Source organism: Amorphotheca resinae (genome assembly GCF_003019875.1).
Source record: "Amorphotheca resinae ATCC 22711 unplaced genomic scaffold M430scaffold_5, whole genome shotgun sequence".
Lineage (NCBI taxonomy): Eukaryota > Fungi > Ascomycota > Leotiomycetes > Helotiales > Amorphothecaceae > Amorphotheca > Amorphotheca resinae.
Window position 1 is genome coordinate 1,939,084 of NW_020194475.1, and position 16,761 is coordinate 1,955,844.

General features: G+C 49.0%; 6 protein-coding genes across 6 annotated transcripts; 1 reads left to right on the forward strand and 5 right to left on the reverse strand.

The window, feature by feature from the left end:
* Nucleotides 1-757: 757 nt before the first annotated feature.
* On the reverse strand, nucleotides 758-1,052 carry M430DRAFT_34862 (hypothetical protein). Its single transcript, XM_024866622.1, has one exon. The coding sequence runs from the start codon at nucleotides 951-953 to the stop codon at nucleotides 762-764; it is 192 nt and encodes a 63-aa protein (XP_024721928.1). The 5' UTR covers nucleotides 954-1,052; the 3' UTR covers nucleotides 758-761.
* M430DRAFT_139349 (hypothetical protein) lies at nucleotides 1,020-3,033 on the reverse strand. Its single transcript, XM_024862607.1, has 4 exons — nucleotides 2,733-3,033; nucleotides 1,894-2,646; nucleotides 1,681-1,846; nucleotides 1,020-1,630 (listed from the first exon to the last, which is right to left on the reverse strand). Exons 1-4 carry the CDS (start codon nucleotides 2,827-2,829, stop codon nucleotides 1,186-1,188), a joined length of 1,461 nt encoding a protein of 486 aa, XP_024721929.1. The 5' UTR covers nucleotides 2,830-3,033; the 3' UTR covers nucleotides 1,020-1,185.
* Nucleotides 3,034-3,407: 374 nt separating this feature from the next.
* Nucleotides 3,408-4,693, reverse strand: M430DRAFT_139353 (hypothetical protein). The gene is made up of 3 exons (XM_024862608.1): nucleotides 4,569-4,693; nucleotides 3,908-4,514; nucleotides 3,408-3,855 (listed from the first exon to the last, which is right to left on the reverse strand). The coding sequence occupies exons 1-3, from the start codon at nucleotides 4,665-4,667 to the stop codon at nucleotides 3,641-3,643; spliced, it is 921 nt and encodes a 306-aa protein (XP_024721930.1). The 5' UTR covers nucleotides 4,668-4,693; the 3' UTR covers nucleotides 3,408-3,640.
* A 2,157-nt stretch (nucleotides 4,694-6,850) lies between these two features.
* On the forward strand, nucleotides 6,851-8,688 carry M430DRAFT_58453 (hypothetical protein; the record flags this gene model as incomplete). Its single annotated transcript, XM_024868725.1, has 3 exons — nucleotides 6,851-6,893; nucleotides 6,978-7,777; nucleotides 7,830-8,688. The coding sequence occupies 3 exons, from the start codon at nucleotides 6,851-6,853 to the stop codon at nucleotides 8,358-8,360; spliced, it is 1,374 nt and encodes a 457-aa protein (XP_024721931.1). The 3' UTR covers nucleotides 8,361-8,688.
* Nucleotides 8,689-9,098: 410 nt separating this feature from the next.
* Nucleotides 9,099-11,789, reverse strand: M430DRAFT_58454 (hypothetical protein; the record flags this gene model as incomplete). Its single annotated transcript, XM_024868726.1, has 2 exons — nucleotides 9,099-11,705; nucleotides 11,781-11,789. The coding sequence occupies 2 exons, from the start codon at nucleotides 11,787-11,789 to the stop codon at nucleotides 9,357-9,359; spliced, it is 2,358 nt and encodes a 785-aa protein (XP_024721932.1). The 3' UTR covers nucleotides 9,099-9,356.
* A 1,672-nt stretch (nucleotides 11,790-13,461) lies between these two features.
* On the reverse strand, nucleotides 13,462-15,282 carry M430DRAFT_66332 (hypothetical protein). Its single transcript, XM_024869221.1, has 4 exons — nucleotides 14,911-15,282; nucleotides 14,372-14,857; nucleotides 14,084-14,321; nucleotides 13,462-14,036 (listed from the first exon to the last, which is right to left on the reverse strand). The coding sequence occupies exons 1-4, from the start codon at nucleotides 15,204-15,206 to the stop codon at nucleotides 13,572-13,574; spliced, it is 1,485 nt and encodes a 494-aa protein (XP_024721933.1). The 5' UTR covers nucleotides 15,207-15,282; the 3' UTR covers nucleotides 13,462-13,571.
* Between the last annotated feature and the right edge of the window lie 1,479 nt (nucleotides 15,283-16,761).

Sequence of the window (16,761 nt, forward strand, 5' to 3'; positions counted from 1 at the left end):
GACGCCACAAATAATCCCTCCTATGCCACACCTCTCTCTGCAAAATGAACTTCTTGCCAAGACTAATGATTTTGGAAGCTTGTCTGTTCATCTAGGCTGTCTATAGACACAGATCCCTCAAGGAATTGGTAAAATCAACCACGGGGACAGTTTTACAAGATCCGAGGCGCTTGATAAACGACGAGAGCTCGCTGTATTGTATTTGCCGTGTCCAAGGCACAGTATATCTAGAGTTATATTCTGAGAGGAAATGTTAATGATAACAAAAACGCAAATGGCAACTGAAACCTAATCAGTAATCGAAACGTGAATGGTAACGTAAACGTGAATGATAACGGAAACGTGAATGGTAACGTAAACGTGAATGATAACGTAAACGTGAATGGCAACGGGAACGGGGACAGTAATTGAATTGAGAACAGAGACGGTAATGTGAACAGCAACGGAAATATGAACAGTGACTGAATATTCAAGAGTGTAGCAGAAACCAGAGCGGTAGCAGAAAAGTGAAGAATAATTAGAAGAAGAAGGATCACGGAACTATGAACAGTAACGGAAACCCAAACCGTAATTGGAAAGTGAACAATTACGGATATGTGAATAGTTACCGTAAAGCAATTCCTCCGTCACTAAGCCACTTGACATCTTCTTATTGTTATAGAATGGCTAGCAGCAGAGACGTATCGTGCATGGGCGGGTAAATTCTGGCGGTTTATAAAATGAGCAGTTTGACAATTCCTTGACAGGCTTGTAATATGGGCTTACTTGATGCGTTGCCAAAATGCAATGAGTGGGTAGGAGGGAGGCAAATAGAGGCGAAATTCCTCCTGCTCTTCCCCAGATCTATACCACTTGGCAAAAGCAGGAATGACAAAGCCCATTGGAAGCAACAAAGGCCCCCAACCAGTAATCCCAGGGGGGAGAAAGCCATAAGAAGTGAAGGTCAGAAGCATGCATTATTCATGAAATGCTACCTTAAGCAGCCCGCTTGAATACACCCGCTTATTCCCGCCATTTGTACAATAACTGTGTCCAAATCCCAAGCACCATTGCTCATAATGCTCCTCGTGAATGCAACTCCAAAACTCTTGTAAACGTGCCTCGTGCGTGCAAGCCGAATCCCACCCAGCCCCCAGAAAAACATTGGGTTCTCAATATAGTCGGCTTTAAGCCGATTTCCATCTCTCATCGTCCATTTCCGCTCCCCCCTTCAGGTAAGATCCTACTCAGGCTCCTCAACACTTCTTGCATAGGCAAGTCCCGCGTGCCTACCGCCTCCTTCTCTTTCCGATCCCTTTCTTCTAACCGCATAGAACTGATCGCAAGGAACTTATCTGCAACTCGGCCAGCCGTTTCTTGGTATTGCTCTAATTTATGGACTCCATCTGCGAACTGATCGACCCTGAATTCCAAGCCCGCTTGTATAGATCTCAGCTGTTTGGATACTTGATTTCGAAGGTCGAGTGCTGATGACTCGGCTACTGTGGCGAGAATGGCGGCTTGTTCGGGGTCGAGGAGTGAGGCGTCGATTTGTGAGGGAGATAGATCTATGGAATCATCTGAGAAGAGTGGGGGGAGAGGGGGAGGCGGTTTCGCGAGAGCTTTCCATTCATCTCGTTCTTCTTTTAGCCTGGGGTATTGTTAGCACTTGTAGAATGGTAGCGTCCATGACCACCATACTTCTTGATTCTTTCTTCCAATCCTGCTAAATTCTCCTCAATCTCAACATTTCGTGGATTTGGCTTTTTGACAACCTTTGCCGGCTCGGTTTCTTCTCGATTAAACCAATCTGAGAATTCTGATTTGTTGGCAAAATCCTTGAGAAGAGATTCCTTGATTACTCGCGCTGCACTCGTTAGTCTGACCCATCTGCCCAAAGAGGACGACGCTCACCTGCTAAGTTGGCCGCACTGTCTGGATCACCGTGAGACGGCTTCTCTCCTAGCGCCCGTTCTCCCGTCCAAGTCAAGAGTTGTTTCATTCTTCTTGGCTCACTCAATCCATCAGCCTCAATGTGCTTGTAAAACTCCGACGTTTCCACCTCGCGATGTGGGATTGCGCTATGCCCATTATCTATCAGAGAACTCGCTCTTCGCCCTCGCATTCCCAAACTACTCCTCCGCGTGCCATTGCCTTTCTTTCTCAGCTCCTTATTTCTATTGATTATTGGCGTATCGCTGAATGGTAACGAGATCACGGTAGATTGCTTGCTGACCTCCACAATCGACCTATCCGGTGCCTCCGCGCCAACCAAATCAATGCTATCGTAGTCGGCCGGCGCTGTCCCGGATTGAGGAGTGCTGCTCTCACCATTCTTCGCTGTAGACGAACGCGTACTTTTCCTTCTCCTCGGCACGCTGATGGTATCCTTCTCTACCTTGGGCGTCGAAAAACTCATTTTGCGCCCTCTGGGCTTCTTCGCCGTCGGAGCCGGCTCCTCATCGCGTTCCTTTGCTTCCTTTGATCCCTTTGCTCCCTTTGCTTCCTTTGCCTCCTTTACCTCCTTCACCTCCTTTACCTCCTTTGTCGTTCTGGTCTTCTTCGGTCGAGGAGCTGGCGCGGGGGCGGGCTCTGGTTCTACCGGCGCAGTCTTCGTTCGTTTCGATCCACGTGTGAATATAAAGTCGCCATCTTCTTCATCATACGCTGCTACAAATGTTAGCAACCCGTCACGCAATTGCGCAGATAATTCCCCGGCGGGGTCTTGCGCAAAGCTCTCAGTCCCCACTCACCAGCCAGCCGCTTGCTTCTTCTTCGCGCTGTAGGTTGTTGGCTCATGCTCAGCGTCTCTAGAGGAATTTGAATTCGCGTTCGTACGAGGGTAGTCATTGATCGGGATTTTCGCAGCGCATCTGCTTGCCTGATGATTCTAAGGCTCGACTCAGGGATATCACGACTTCGGAGTTGTGGCGCGTTGTTCACGAGTCCTTCGCGGCAATTAATCTCATCCGCATCGAATATGCCGGCGCGAGCAGTGCGATCTGGCGGGGTGGAATGGTCGCAGCGGTCGAATGCTGGGTTGCCGTCGTGATGATTTGGATATCACGATTTGACGATTCCGGATGTCGTTGTTTACATTTCGCGTTCGAGACTAGCGTTTGATCACGTGCCATGCCTATCGCGGCGGCCCCTCCTTCGCTTCGGCATTCATCTCCCCTTTACTCCGTACGGCCTAGAGTAACACCTCCGTCGCCTGCAAAGACGGTACGAGCATCGTCAAGATACCTTAAGCTTAAATCTAATATATCCTTGGCAGATAACAGGCGTGCTGAATTACAAGTTGAGATACTTCGTGAGTTTCTAATTTCTTTCACATCCGTGTTCTGCTATTGGTTCCCTTTAGCCAATGAGGTAGTACGTCAAGGTTCTTTATACAATGGCTACACTTCCCATAGAAGAACTGATTTCGGAATATAAAGGTATTAGTTAGTAGGTAACAAGACCATGTGCTGCATCAAACTTTCATTTCCTTCATGTCGAAAGAAATTAGCCTTCACGTTGAAACAAACAAGAAACCAAAAGCCTCATTCTCCTTGCCTGCCTAATCAACCAAACTGGAGCCTGCCATGAATGGCCAATCTCCTCTAACCTGGTTCGCTTTTGGGATATTCGGGTCGCAGGTTCTGTAGCAAAGTACATACTATGCCCAATGGGAGCTCAACCAATCCCAAAAGGAGATCGGTCTGACGTCAACGAGAGCATTGAGATTTGGTGCTGTAAAATCGTAGCAACGTTGCTCGGTAGCAATGAGCTCTTGAATTCGGGCTACTCTGTAGTAGTCCAGGCCATTAGTAGCGTGGTTGAGATGGGTGTTCAGATCCTGCGCCTTGATGATGTTGGTCGAAAATGGAACCCCTGTGAGATTCGATCAGTGCACCGGCTTTTGAAGCAGTCGAGAGAGACCTACCGCCTCTAACAGCTTCGGACCAGCTCAGAATCTCAGAAACTGTCCTCCGATCGCCTGACATGCGGAACTCGCCAGGCCAGTCATGTAGTCCCAGCTCTATGGCAGCGACTAGGAACCTAGCCACATCGTTGACAGAGGTCATTGAGACGAAAATTGGCTGCCCAGCCATGTTGTATTCAACGGCTTCGGCAGTACCCTCCCCTATATCCACCAAATAGGATCCCTGATACGCGACGCTTGTGGATGCTCCAATACCCATAGATACCAAGCCACCGCGAGCAAATCGCTCGTAGAAGACGCCACATGTAAAGACAGTACTACGCATGTGGGTCCGTTGCGACCACCAACGGAGCCAATCAAGTCCATGTGACTTGTCGCGATCTAGAAGATTGTTGGGTCTTCGACGAGCTGGCGGTCTTTCGAATTCTGATGGGACGAAGCGACGAACCCCTGAATTTGCCGCTGCATCGATAAGATTGATCTGAGGATTCCCCGAGACGGTTGAGATGACAAGATCTATGCCTTGCAGACTGTAGCGGAGATCATCTTGGTTTTCGTAGTTTACAACCACGACCTGATAATCAAGAGCTGTTAGTGTTGGCTGTGGCTAGAGTATCAAATCAGTGCTTCATCGATCGTGACTTTGAGTGGAATCGCTTACTGTTCTCGATAATATGATGAACGGGTGAGTGGTTTGACTAATAAAGTAGGCAAAAGTCTGTGCAAGACCACCAGAACCTGCTATTGCTATTCGAATCATGATGTTCTGTATTTGAGGGAATCTGCTTGGTTGGGGAGTGCGAACGAAGGCCTGCGTCCGGTTCTTATCAAAGAACACAACCCCATCTTGCTCCATCCACAATTTCTGATTCTAAGGCAGAAGAAAAGTCTGCGTTCCAAGGATGCTAATCGTCCGCGAGGCAGTTAAGGCAACTAGTCACTCGCGGTTCACTGTATTGTGAATGGGTAGATTTAAATGAAGCCAGCCAATCCATGATAGACTTCGCCATGTGGAGAATGGCATACCGTGGAAGATCATAATGTATTTGCATTCTAAAAGGCTTCCGGCGAAGGGTAATGTGAAATCTAGGTCACTGGGTGCTATGCGTGTGGCGAATCGTTGGTCAAAGACCCTTGACGAACCAATATTCAGCTAATGAGGACCATTAGTTACCACAAGGGAACAGAAGATAGGCCGAGAAAACGAGCAAGATAGTGACTTACTTTGAGGCTCTTTTGGGTTCTGCGATGAAGGTGTGATGCGTGCGTCATCATTCCTCTCATGATCTGTAAACCGGCCAATGCAACGTTCACATGCTTGCTGGGATCCGTATGGTGAAACCCTGAACAAATAGGTGTGGTAGATCTAGCTATGCTGTTGCCGTCACACGTTTCAGCCCCAACCGTCCGGACTCGATTTCTCGCCAGAACTGACGATATGTTCGAAGAATTGGGTTGCTGATCCCCCACTCATCAATATCAAAATGAGCACTAAAGCCGATCAGAACAAAGAGGGTATGCACTCTTTCTAATAAGTGGAAGGCTAGACCAGAGTAAAATGGGAGCATCTGTAAATGATTGGCATGACACGCAGCAGCGAACAAAGTGACGGGATTTGGATGAGAGGATGGGGGGATGTTGAGGCTGCACCAGGATTACCCTTACTAGGCCATTAAGGCAGCCTTACCTTCCCAAATGCTGATAAAGCGGTATCCCAAGAATCCGGTCTGTAGGCAGTTGCGAATTTCCTCGAGGCGTGAGCATGCTTCTCACATGGAACTTGCCCCACTAGACGCACCGCATGACAAGGGTGCTGGACTACCAAGAAAACGCATTGAAGGAATGGAGCCTGAATATCGAGCATAGGATATGTAACAAGAGAGTGTGTAAGGCTTCAGGGAAGTGTTAAAGGTTGAAAGCAATTCGCGAGGTCCGATACAAAATTCGAGGAGGAATCGCATGGAGAGTTCTCTAGGTGACAATAATTCCCTGGAGATCTTTTACACCAAGAATAAAAAGAGTTCGTAGGTAAAGAACAATACTTTGTACTTGGCGCAATGAACTATCTATGTTTGCGCCAGGGACCAGGGTGCGAAAGCTGGATCAGATGAAGAGGCTCTTGCATCGGACTAAATCTCCGCGACTCATACCAGTCATGCAACAACTAGGTTGATTGACCGCTATTCCAGCTTAGGCATGATGATTGGTAGATGAGTGAGGCTCGGACGCCTCTGAAGAAATGAAGAAAAGAAAGTCCAGCTAAAGTCATCAGTAGGGCTGAACGAGCTGTATCACGCACAATATTATTGGACGTGCGTGCCGCAGCTTGTGATATGTATGCAAGCGACACCGGGCACGGCCTAGGGGCCTTTGCAATTCGTAAAGGCTTGCATCTTGCAGCCAGGAATGACTGAAAAGCCTGAATTATTGCGGCTCCTTCGCCAGGATCTGATAGGGAGCTGCCCATGGGTTGCCACTGGACCCTTTGACAAGGTCAAAGATTGAACCGACGAGGAGGATTGTAGTAGAGAACTATCTGCTACTTCAACCAGTAACAGCTTTTCAGAAGGCTTCCAGAAAATAGAACTTCATTCAGAAAAGGCGGGTTATCCATCATTGGGGAACAGCCCTCAAATACTGAGATAATTGAAGTAGTTGATGAAGCAGGATAAAGCGGCTCCATATCCTGCCCGCGTATCCACGTGACAAGATCTCGCTTGGCAACGCGTGAATATTGGAGTCCCATCCAGACCAGACTGCTTTGGACAAGGAAAACACAGAAATGAACAACATAGATCGATCTACTTCGTGAAGAAACAAGAATGTTCGCTTCATAGAATCTTCTCTCTTCATTGATAGAGAGGAGAAGGAGTAGTGATCGGCACACATTACTGTGTACGCAGACACTAATCAGCCCAGACTTATCAAGAAGCATAGGTAGGTATGCAGGCACAAGCCATGGGGAATGAACATCGTGCCATGGTGTGTAAGTCATCTCAGGGCACTTTAAGAAGAACAAGGAACTGCCATCGCAAATGTCCACCCTCTGGACGCCATCAACCTTTCGCAGCGCCTCAGCCGGGGTCGTCTTCACCAGATGCTGCTCAACAATCGACTATGGACACGGCTCTTCCAACAGAGCAGGGGGGAGAATCCGGCAAGGACAGCGTGGATGAGCAAGATATAGGTACTGGTCGATGCTATCCTCCTGAGGGCTGTGATATTGAAGAACGCCTCAAACACCCAAAGCGAGTTTCGGAGAATTACCCCACAGGTGAATGGCCGGAACGACAAGGAATCCCGCCAACTTGCAGGCATTCCTCTGAATCTGAAATTGCCCTTCCATCGACACCTACATTGCTGCAATCTCTTGCTCATAGCGGAAGCCGGAGCGAGATAGCTACTGCTCCCGCAAATCTCGTTTCCCCAATGTTACCCCAGACCCTGGCAAATGAGTTCTTGGACAGATTAGATGAAGACATTCAGAAAAGAGACAGAGAGTCGCAAGCTGAAGTCATGCACAAAGAAGTCACACCAGCTTCATTTTCTTACCAATCTGCAGATGCTATACACTATCCTACCGCAAATCCAGCCCTGCCACAAGCATTTCTCCCAGTCCCAAGCGGTCAGGCCCAGTGGCCTGCCTCTCAAATGTTGCTACCACAGTTTAACTTAACACCAGACAGTCAAGTTGGCGAATATGGTACAAATGCTGTTCAAGCTCCGGTACCTTACCAGCGATTATCACCAGCCTACGGCATGAATCCACAAGGTCAGCCACCCCTACAATATTATCATAGCATGAACAATTACGTTCAAGCACCTCCGGCACTGCCTCAAAATTTTGTACCATATCCACATACGAATCCAGTAAGTCAAGTTCGCATAAAAGACTACGAACACCTTCTGATCATGGCCTAAGGTATTCTTCCAGCCCCAGGCAGCGGCCCCCAACTATGGCGTTGGTAGACCTTCGTTGCCAGTGCAAACATATAACAAACAACCCATTATGCTTGCTAATTCATCTTTACAACACATCTTCTACCCTTCACCCCTACAAATTAACAACTTCAATAATGCCACAATCGCTAGGCCCGAACTCTCCTCCCAGCACCCACCTTCGCACCCTTCATATTCGCAGCACCTCCGATCTCGAGCCTCCGTTCCACCCCCCTTCGCGCACCCTTCGCAACCTCTTTCCAAACCCTTATTCACTCAGCAGCAGTTAGGCCTCAACAACACCCGAGTTAACGAGCTGCGTCGCATGAAGAAGCACCGGCAGACGACCCCGAACGTAGACGAGTTCATGGTGAGGAGAGCCAAGAAGGAGAATATCCCAAAACAAATGGGTAATTTGAAGAAGGGAAAGTCAGGTCGGGGACAGGGTAAGCCGGCGCTGAAGGCTAAGGGGGGTAGGGTTGAAGCTGGGGAGGCAATTCAGAAAGTTGATTAGTCACGTGGAAACGGGCACGTGCTAAGGGGTTTACCTAGGTACCTGCGGACGCTCTATTGGCCCGGGATGGACGCCGACATCGAAAAATACGTCCAGACTTGTAAAGCAGCAAGGCTTCTACCGCACAGAAAGCAGGGGAACTCGCCCTTTTACCGATCCCAACACGTCCCTGGCGCAGCGTCTCGATTGATCTGATCACAGATCTGCCACCCTCTCAACGTCAGACCAGACTGCCTCACCCCCGTTCCCAGTTTACGATTCTATCATGGTTGCCGATTAACAAAGGAAATCGAACTGGTCCCATGCCGAAAAGACATGAGCTCCCGGCAGTTCGCCCACGTCTTTACGAAAAAGTAGATAGATACCCAAGGTACCTTACCTTGCGAAAATAGAGTGGTAGATTGGTATGATCAGGATATAAAGTCTGGACTCTATCAAGTATCCGATATGGGTTATTCTCTGTGACTTACTTGATAATTGCTTTGCCTTGGATATCCAGGTTCTTCAGAGCCATTCAAAACATCTGTCTCCTAATCCCCAAAAGCACCTTTCAATAATTATCGTCCTCGTTCAGACAATCAAAAAGCTTACCTATTTGACATTACATTATCTAACACAAAGCCCAAGTCGATATCCCTCCCAGTTTAATCCAGAGACATCCAACAACACAATCTACGAACGCGATTCTTTCAAATGTCAAAAACACAGATAATATCCTACTAGGGCTGTTCGATACGTAGTATGCATATCAGAATTTTGATGCTATCTTCTACACACTATTGATACAATTGGATATTACCCCCACAGGCCTTAAACGCCGGTTATGCTTTATATATATGTATTCCAAGCATCCAATCATGCGCTCGTTTCATTTCCCATAACGCCATGCAATGCTCTCGTTATCTCGCTCGTCTGAAAACAGAATAATGATGGTGAAGATGAGATAAAAAAAGAAATCGCTTTTGCGATATATATCGAGCAGGGTATGCATAGTCCCTACTGAACGCTCAAGAATAACTCGTCCCCCCGCCTTGTGGGCGTTAGCTTTGGCACCCAACCAGGTGTAGGAGGCATTTTGCCCTCTCGTCCGGCATCCACATCAAACCTGACGCTCTTGCTACTCGGCATCTCTCCTTCTGTAGCTCTGCTCTCGCGCGCCCGATCCCCATTCCAGGCTTTCGGCGTCTTATCAAACCTCTGCCCATGGTTCGCGCCCTTTGTAACCTGCTGCAGCAGCTGTGGTCGCCAGCCCGGATCCTTCGCGGCCTGGATGTCGTCCTGCTTCAGCACGCGCCATCCTGTTTTCGCCGTGTCGCGCACGTCCGGCTTTTGGGCGAGGTGTAGGGCGGCGGCTTTGTCGGCGCCGAGGCGCTTGGCAAGGAGGGAGGAGGTCGTGGAGTTTGTCGAAGCGGGGGAGCTGGAGCGGGAGCGGTCTTTAAGGTGGGCGGCGCCGGGCCGGAGTACCAATTTTTGACGCAGAGGTTGGACTTGTGGTTGAGAAAGTGGCGGCCCAGGTTGACTTTGCTGCTGGGGGTCAACAGCTGATAGAGAGTTGGGTATGGTAGGATGCGCAAATGGAGCGTTGTAATTGCTACTGTTTCCTAGTTCCCGTTCTTTTTCAGGTCTGACGTTGGACATCTCTATTATCTGAGCCGCAGGTAATAGCTCCGGCAAGCCGGATACCTGTGGACTCGGCCTCGTGGCTCTTGATAACCGCAGTTCATCCCTCCGCTGGCTCCGTTGACGCTGTGCAGCATTCTCAGGAGCGCGCCAATGGTTGTAGTTATCCCTATTCTCATTCAAATTCGCACGGCTATGGAACACAGACGTGAAATCGGGTTGTGGAGGTGGAGGCACCATCTTCATCGTCTGAGCAGCCAACCTTCCCGGAGGTGTTATCTTTGGGTACGAAACTGGAGATATCCCAGAGGAAGGTGATTCTTCCACGGGCGAAAGTTCCATCGTACTTTTCCTTGCCCCTCTTGGTGATAAGGCCACAGAAGCGTTTTCATCGTCAGAAAATCCCTCCGAGTCGAAAGAGGTCAAGGAACCTGCTGATGCACGATCATAAGGACCAACTTGCTTGTAAGATTCAGGATTTCTGGCATCGGCTTTCGTTTTCGTTTCTGGAAAGTTGGAACTGAGGGGCCCAGTGCTGGGTGTATTGGAGAAAGAGGTGTGTGTGCTGTTTGGTGTCTGTTGTGAATATACTGATGATGATTGCGTGATTGGTCGCAAGTTATTTGGGACTTCCAAAGCTTCCTGTTGTGAAGGTGCCTCTGCATTCGGTCTAGGCCTTGAAAAGCTCCCTACGCCTTGCTTGTTGAGGTTCAGAGGCTTGACTACGAGCCCTGGTGCAGGCACGAGTCTGAATGCAGGATTAGGTTGTTGAGTCACAAGGCGGGAGTCGCCATTTTCATTGTTGGGAAACGTAAAAATATTGGCTGTTTGTTTCGCTGCTTGATTTCTCGGCGGTGTTGGAAAGACCTCGATGGCTTTCAGTATGTTTCCGCCAGATTCGCTGAAAGCCGTGTCAATATCCGTAGCAGAGTCGCTCAAATCGTCTTCGAACTGGGTCGTTGTGCTTTGTCTTGCTGGTAACACTCGCTGCTGGCGCGCCATCCATTGTCCTGCTGATTTCACAGGAGCTGTAGGAGGCATCACCAACCTCAAATTTGGTTTCTCGGGAAGCAATGGTGAAGGTCGTTTGACAACAGGATCAGGTTTCTCTGGAGATACTGCAAGGCCAATGTTATCTGGGTATATGCTTCTCCTTGAGAACATGTACGGATCTGACGTATCTATTCGAGGTGGCACTCGAGGGGGTGTCGGCGTGTTATTCCAGCCTTGTTTGGCATTTTTCTCGATAGGACCTTGGAAACCACCACCGTACGATTGGGGAGTTGCGGGATCCATTTGGAAAGGTAGCGTATCGCTGTCACGTCCTGACCGTTTTCTCCTGATGCAGGCTAGTAAGATTATAAGTCCGATAACAATCACCGCGCCACCGACCCCGGCTACGACTATGCCTGCTATCTGACTCTCTGACAGAGCTACGTTGGTAGAAGGTTTCTGTGCAGCAGCCAATGTGGTTGCGCTACTGGTGGCGTTACTGGTTCCGGTAGCAGAAGTAGTCCCAGGTGTAAGGGTCGGAGAACTCGTTACCGTTATAAGGCTGGATGTTGGTTGTGGGCTTGTGCTGGTGGTCATACTCGAGGAACTCGAATAGCTTGATGTTGTTGCAGATGGAACTAGAAGAATTCCGGGCGATAAACTTTCTATCGTCAACGTTGCTGTGATTGTGCTGTGCGTATTTGGTAGAGCATTCAGCAGCCCATTACACATCTGATACGCATTCGCTACCACTGTTTCTATTCCGTGTCAGCAATATATTCCTCATCCTCTCCGGTGGCAACATACCTTGTGCATCATCCCCTGTACAAAATCCTATTCTATCCTCTGAGACTATACACTGAACTGCTCCCTCCCCAACCGTGTACCCACTTATACTATTGCTCGAGCAAAGACAATCTAAGGTAGGAGTATCTCCACAGATCGTTCCAGGGTAATTCGAATCGAGGTAAGATTTGAAGCACTGTTGCGCACAGTCTGGAATGAAATTCGTGAGATCTGAGGACAACGAGATAGTGGCGTTGGCGAGGAGTGGAAACAAAAACACGAGTAGTTTATATGTCCAGCAAAATGCCATCCTCATAACTATATAATGGGAGAATTGTCAGCGTTGACCCTCGTACCGCATCTCTTCCATCGGATGTCAGAATGACTAGCACCAGGGAATATGAGAAATAATATAACAGGGAGTTATGAGGCCGATTCAACTTGATTCTGCCTTGCTGGTCTTATCGGATATTACGATCTTTTGATCCTACATCGACCTCGATCTTACCGACACAAGGGACCTCGAGATGAGCTTACCTCTCCTCCTTACTCCAACGGCAGATAAAAAGACAACATACCTGGAAGTACTAACAAATTAAACAGTCAGAAACGACCTGCGTCCCGACATATTAAAAATATAAAAAAGGAATAGATCTAGAAGCTCTGTAGCAAGCGTGTATCCATTTCCTGAAACCCAAAAACCGACAATGTACGCAGAGCCCCACAAACGAAATACGGGCACAAGGGACGAAGAATTGAACAATGATTAGGAGAATAATGCAAAGAGAGTCTGAAAGAGATGACAAGAAGAGAAGAATCAAGATGATACAAAGCTGATTTCATATTTTTCTCATCTTCGCGGCTCCTTGACGCCGTGCCTGGATATGAGAATCGGTCGTGACGCTGTACACTATTCTGAGCTCCAATAGCCTCTCTTGTTTCCGCGCGTTCCTAGATCTCCATCCCATTCGTCAATCCCGCCTCAGGCCAAGGAGGGAACGAATAGCAGCATGGCAACCCCGTCATCCCGCTGATTGCCATCCCATAGAGACTTCGTCCACAGGAGGGCAGAATGGGGGTAACCGCTGCATCGGTGCATGCGGCGGTATTGTCATCCAACAGACCGGGTGCTGTTTCGTGCTTTTGACTTTCTGTCAGATATGGTTGGTCGTTGATTGTCCGCGCTTACACAGGGCGCGTAGGATAAAGGACTCCCTTGGCAATCACCGAGCTAAGCGGGTTCGAGGGGCTGTCACGTGGCTCTCGAGGACAGGTTTGGACCAGACATATGTATGTACTAAGGTATTTAGAGATCAAAATATATTCGACTTGCATGTGTTGGTGGCGGTGGACGGAGCTACGAGGTGTACTTTTGCCACTGGCTGTTGGTATATTGCTCTTGTAAGCTGAGCCAAATATGCCTACTCTGGATGTTCATCTGGCTTGCTATGTCTCCATGCAAGGCTGGCACAATCGGCCTCGAGTCGCCATGCAGTCTGTATAGGGGGGCCAGACTGGTTTTGAGACATGGATTCTTTCATTCATTTCATGGTATTGTGCTGTTTTGCATACCTCCACTAGCCATGCAAAAGATCGCAGTGGCCACAACTGAGAAACCGACCATACATGTTGAAGAACAGCGCTCTGGCTCTGCACTGGATATGCAAACATTGCAAAAGCACCCTATCTAACCCGACCACCTCCTCAAATACGCTCAAAATGACGCACCCTCCATGCAATCTATGAGAGCAATGTTAACGCCCGCTTTTGGCAATTCTTCTCGATTATAGAAAACCAGTTGTTGTGATGCGCTCATGCCTTGAGATTTGTGCCGGCACGACTTGACTTGATGACGTTCTTGACTATTTCCTCCGTCTTGTCCCAATCATTCTGGTCGAGTCTCACCAAGTCGATATTGTAGTGTTTCGCGATCTCACTCAGAGCCTGGAAGCTCTTCCTGTCGAAGACAAAGCTGATGCTAACACCAACACGTCCGAATCTACCTGTACGACCAATTCTGTGGAGGTAGGTCTCGGGATCCGGCTGTGAGTCGCTGGCTCCCTTCATGGGAATATCGTAGTTGATCACCATGGAGACGGATTGAACATCGATACCTCGGGCGAGAACGTTGGTTGTGATGAGAACTTTGGCTCTACCTTGACGGAAGTCCTCGATGATACCGTCTCGGTCTGCGCCTTCAAAACCTCCGTGAATCGCCACGACTTTGTGTCCATCCTGTGACAGACGTGCAGCGATCCTGGATGCGGATTCTTTGGTCTACAACTCGGTTAATGAAGTTCGACAACATGTTGAAGTGTACTTACCTTGACAAAAATAATAGACGACCCGATCGTCATCAAGCCATAAAGCTGAGCAAGAGTTTCGTATTTGCCTTCATCGGATGGACAGTCCATGTACATCTGCTTAATTCCACTGACAGTGAGCTCGTCTCGTTTCAGTCTGATTTCATTGGCTCCAGGACTAAACTGCTGAGCGTATCGCATAACCGCATCTGGGAATGTAGCAGAGAAGAGCAGAATCTGCTCGACATTTCTCAACGCACTAGACGGTGGTTAGCATTCATTCTTCAATGATATGCGGGAGAAACGAACTTCTTGACGCGTAGGCACTGCTCACCGAGACCCTGCTGGTCTAACATATTATCTGCCTCATCCAAGCACAAGACCTTCATCTCCGATGTGTCGAATTGCCTTCTCTTGATCAGATCCAGCACAGTACCCGGGGTACCAACAACCACCATCGACTCAACTTTCGCATTCCTTTCTACGGCGCCTGGAACAGCGGCCTGAATAGTCAACCCATCAACGAACTGCCCAATACTCCTAATAACACCTTCAATCTGGCGCGCAAGCTCACGGCTGGGAGCGAGGCATAGAGCTTGTGGTGACTTGGGCTTGGTATAATCGAGTCGCGACAGGATCGTTATGACGAAAGCCGCAGTCTTACCGGTTCCTGATTGCGACTGTGCGATCATGTTCGTGGGAGGAGAGCTGAGCAGCAGAGGGAGAGCCCGCTCTTGGATTTTAGAGGGTTTCTTGAAGTTCATCGCATACATGCCCTTCAGAATCTGCGGATTGCTTGCGCAAGAATGTTAGCAGGAGCAGTCGCTACGCTTTGATATGGTCCTTACATTCCAAGTTCCTCGAAAGAGCCGATAGAATACAAGGGGCTGTTCGCATCGGCTTGGAGATCACTCAGCTTGACCTCGACGGCATACTGCGGTTCGTGGAGGGCTGATCCTCCCGCAGCATCGGTCGCGCCATCCACCTGAGCATCTGCGGCTCCGCTCTGGTCATCTTTTGCTTCGGCAGGTGCAGCAGCATCCGCTTCCCAAGCAGATATGCTCTGGGCCGTGGCGTCGGTAGCAGCATTAGGCTTGGAGATGCGATCCTCCAAAGATCCGGCGGGATTCGGCGAAGCTGCCATCTTGATCGTGGATTTGCAAGAGATGGGAGACTTTATGAGCGACTGGTAGAGGCTCTCGAGGGTGTGAGATGGTTTGCCTCTCTCGGGCAATAACTTCAAGAAGGCGCCAAAAATCGCGGGGCTTAGCGCCATTAGCGCGCCGCTTAGTCACCCGCGGACATAGCTGCGTCTCCGTCCCAAACAGGAGCTCAACTACCTATTCAAATGGTAGCGGGGGTCGCTGTGCCTTGGTTGTTCAGTGACTACTCGACTATATTATGAACGCTCGCGGATCTATATCTTATCCACAATCTTCATGTTGTTGATATATCACTCCAGTCAATATCATGGCAGAAGTGGATATTACGCCCCACTTTGGCTTTGAGCTGAAGGTAAGGGGCCAGATAAACAGTCCACCACGCCGACTTCACTGACCACCTCTCTCGTGCAGGATGGCTTCAAAACGGTCAACGCTTGGGTTGGCAATGGTATCAGTTGGTTGGAAGACATTGGGCAATTTTACCGTGAACGGAGTGTGATCGAGAAGGAGTACAGTGCGAAACTGGCAGCCTTGGCTAAGAAGTACTATGAAAAGAAGGCGAAGAAGTCGAGTAGTCTGAGTGTAGGGGAATCACCTACTATGACCCCTGGGTCGCTGGAGAGGTTCGAGCTGGCTGTCAACGTCGAGAGCATAGAAAAGGCTAACGTCATCAGTGCTTCCCTCACGACGTGGACAACACAACTCACCACACTCGAATCGCGAGCGGCAGAGCACGATAGATTCGGAACCGAGCTGATCACGAATGTCGCAGAACCTCTAAAGGCCACTGCACTTTGTTTCGAAGAACTCCGGAAACGCCATGCGGACTTTGCGGAGAAATTAGAGAAGGAGCGGGACTCTACGTACAGCGACCTGCGGAAGATGAAGGGCAAATACGATGCAACATGTCAGGAGGTTGAGAACAAGCGGAAGAAGGCCGAGTCCTCTTTTGATTACTCAAAAGCGAAAGCTCACAATGCGTACCAGCAGCAAGTTCTTGAGATGAACAACGTCAAGAACAGCTACTTGATTGCGATCAACGTCACAAACCGACAGAAGGAGAAATACTATCACGAGTATATACCAGATTTGATCGATAGCCTGCAGGATCTCTCGGAATCACGGACAGTGAAGCTCAACGGACTCTGGTCGACAGCCGCGCAGCTCGAGACCGACATGCTCAAGCGCAGCACCGACTTCCTCAGTCACCTCTCCCAGGAGATACCTCGGAATGTACCAGCTTTGGATTCGATGATGTTCGTTAGACATAATGTAGGATCATGGCAAGAACCACCGAATAAGGTGTTCGAGCCGAGTCCAATATGGCATGATGATGATGCTATGGTAGTGGATGACAATGCGAAAGTATTCCTACGGAATGTCTTGGCTAAATCCAAAGCGCAACTGGGTGATTTGAGAAGGGAAGTTGACAAGAAACAACGGGAGGTAGAAGGGATACAACGGACGAAGCAGGCCATCCGAGAAGGTAAAGACAAGAGGAATGAGGTTGAGGTTGTGGGGTCTCTCTTCGCAGCG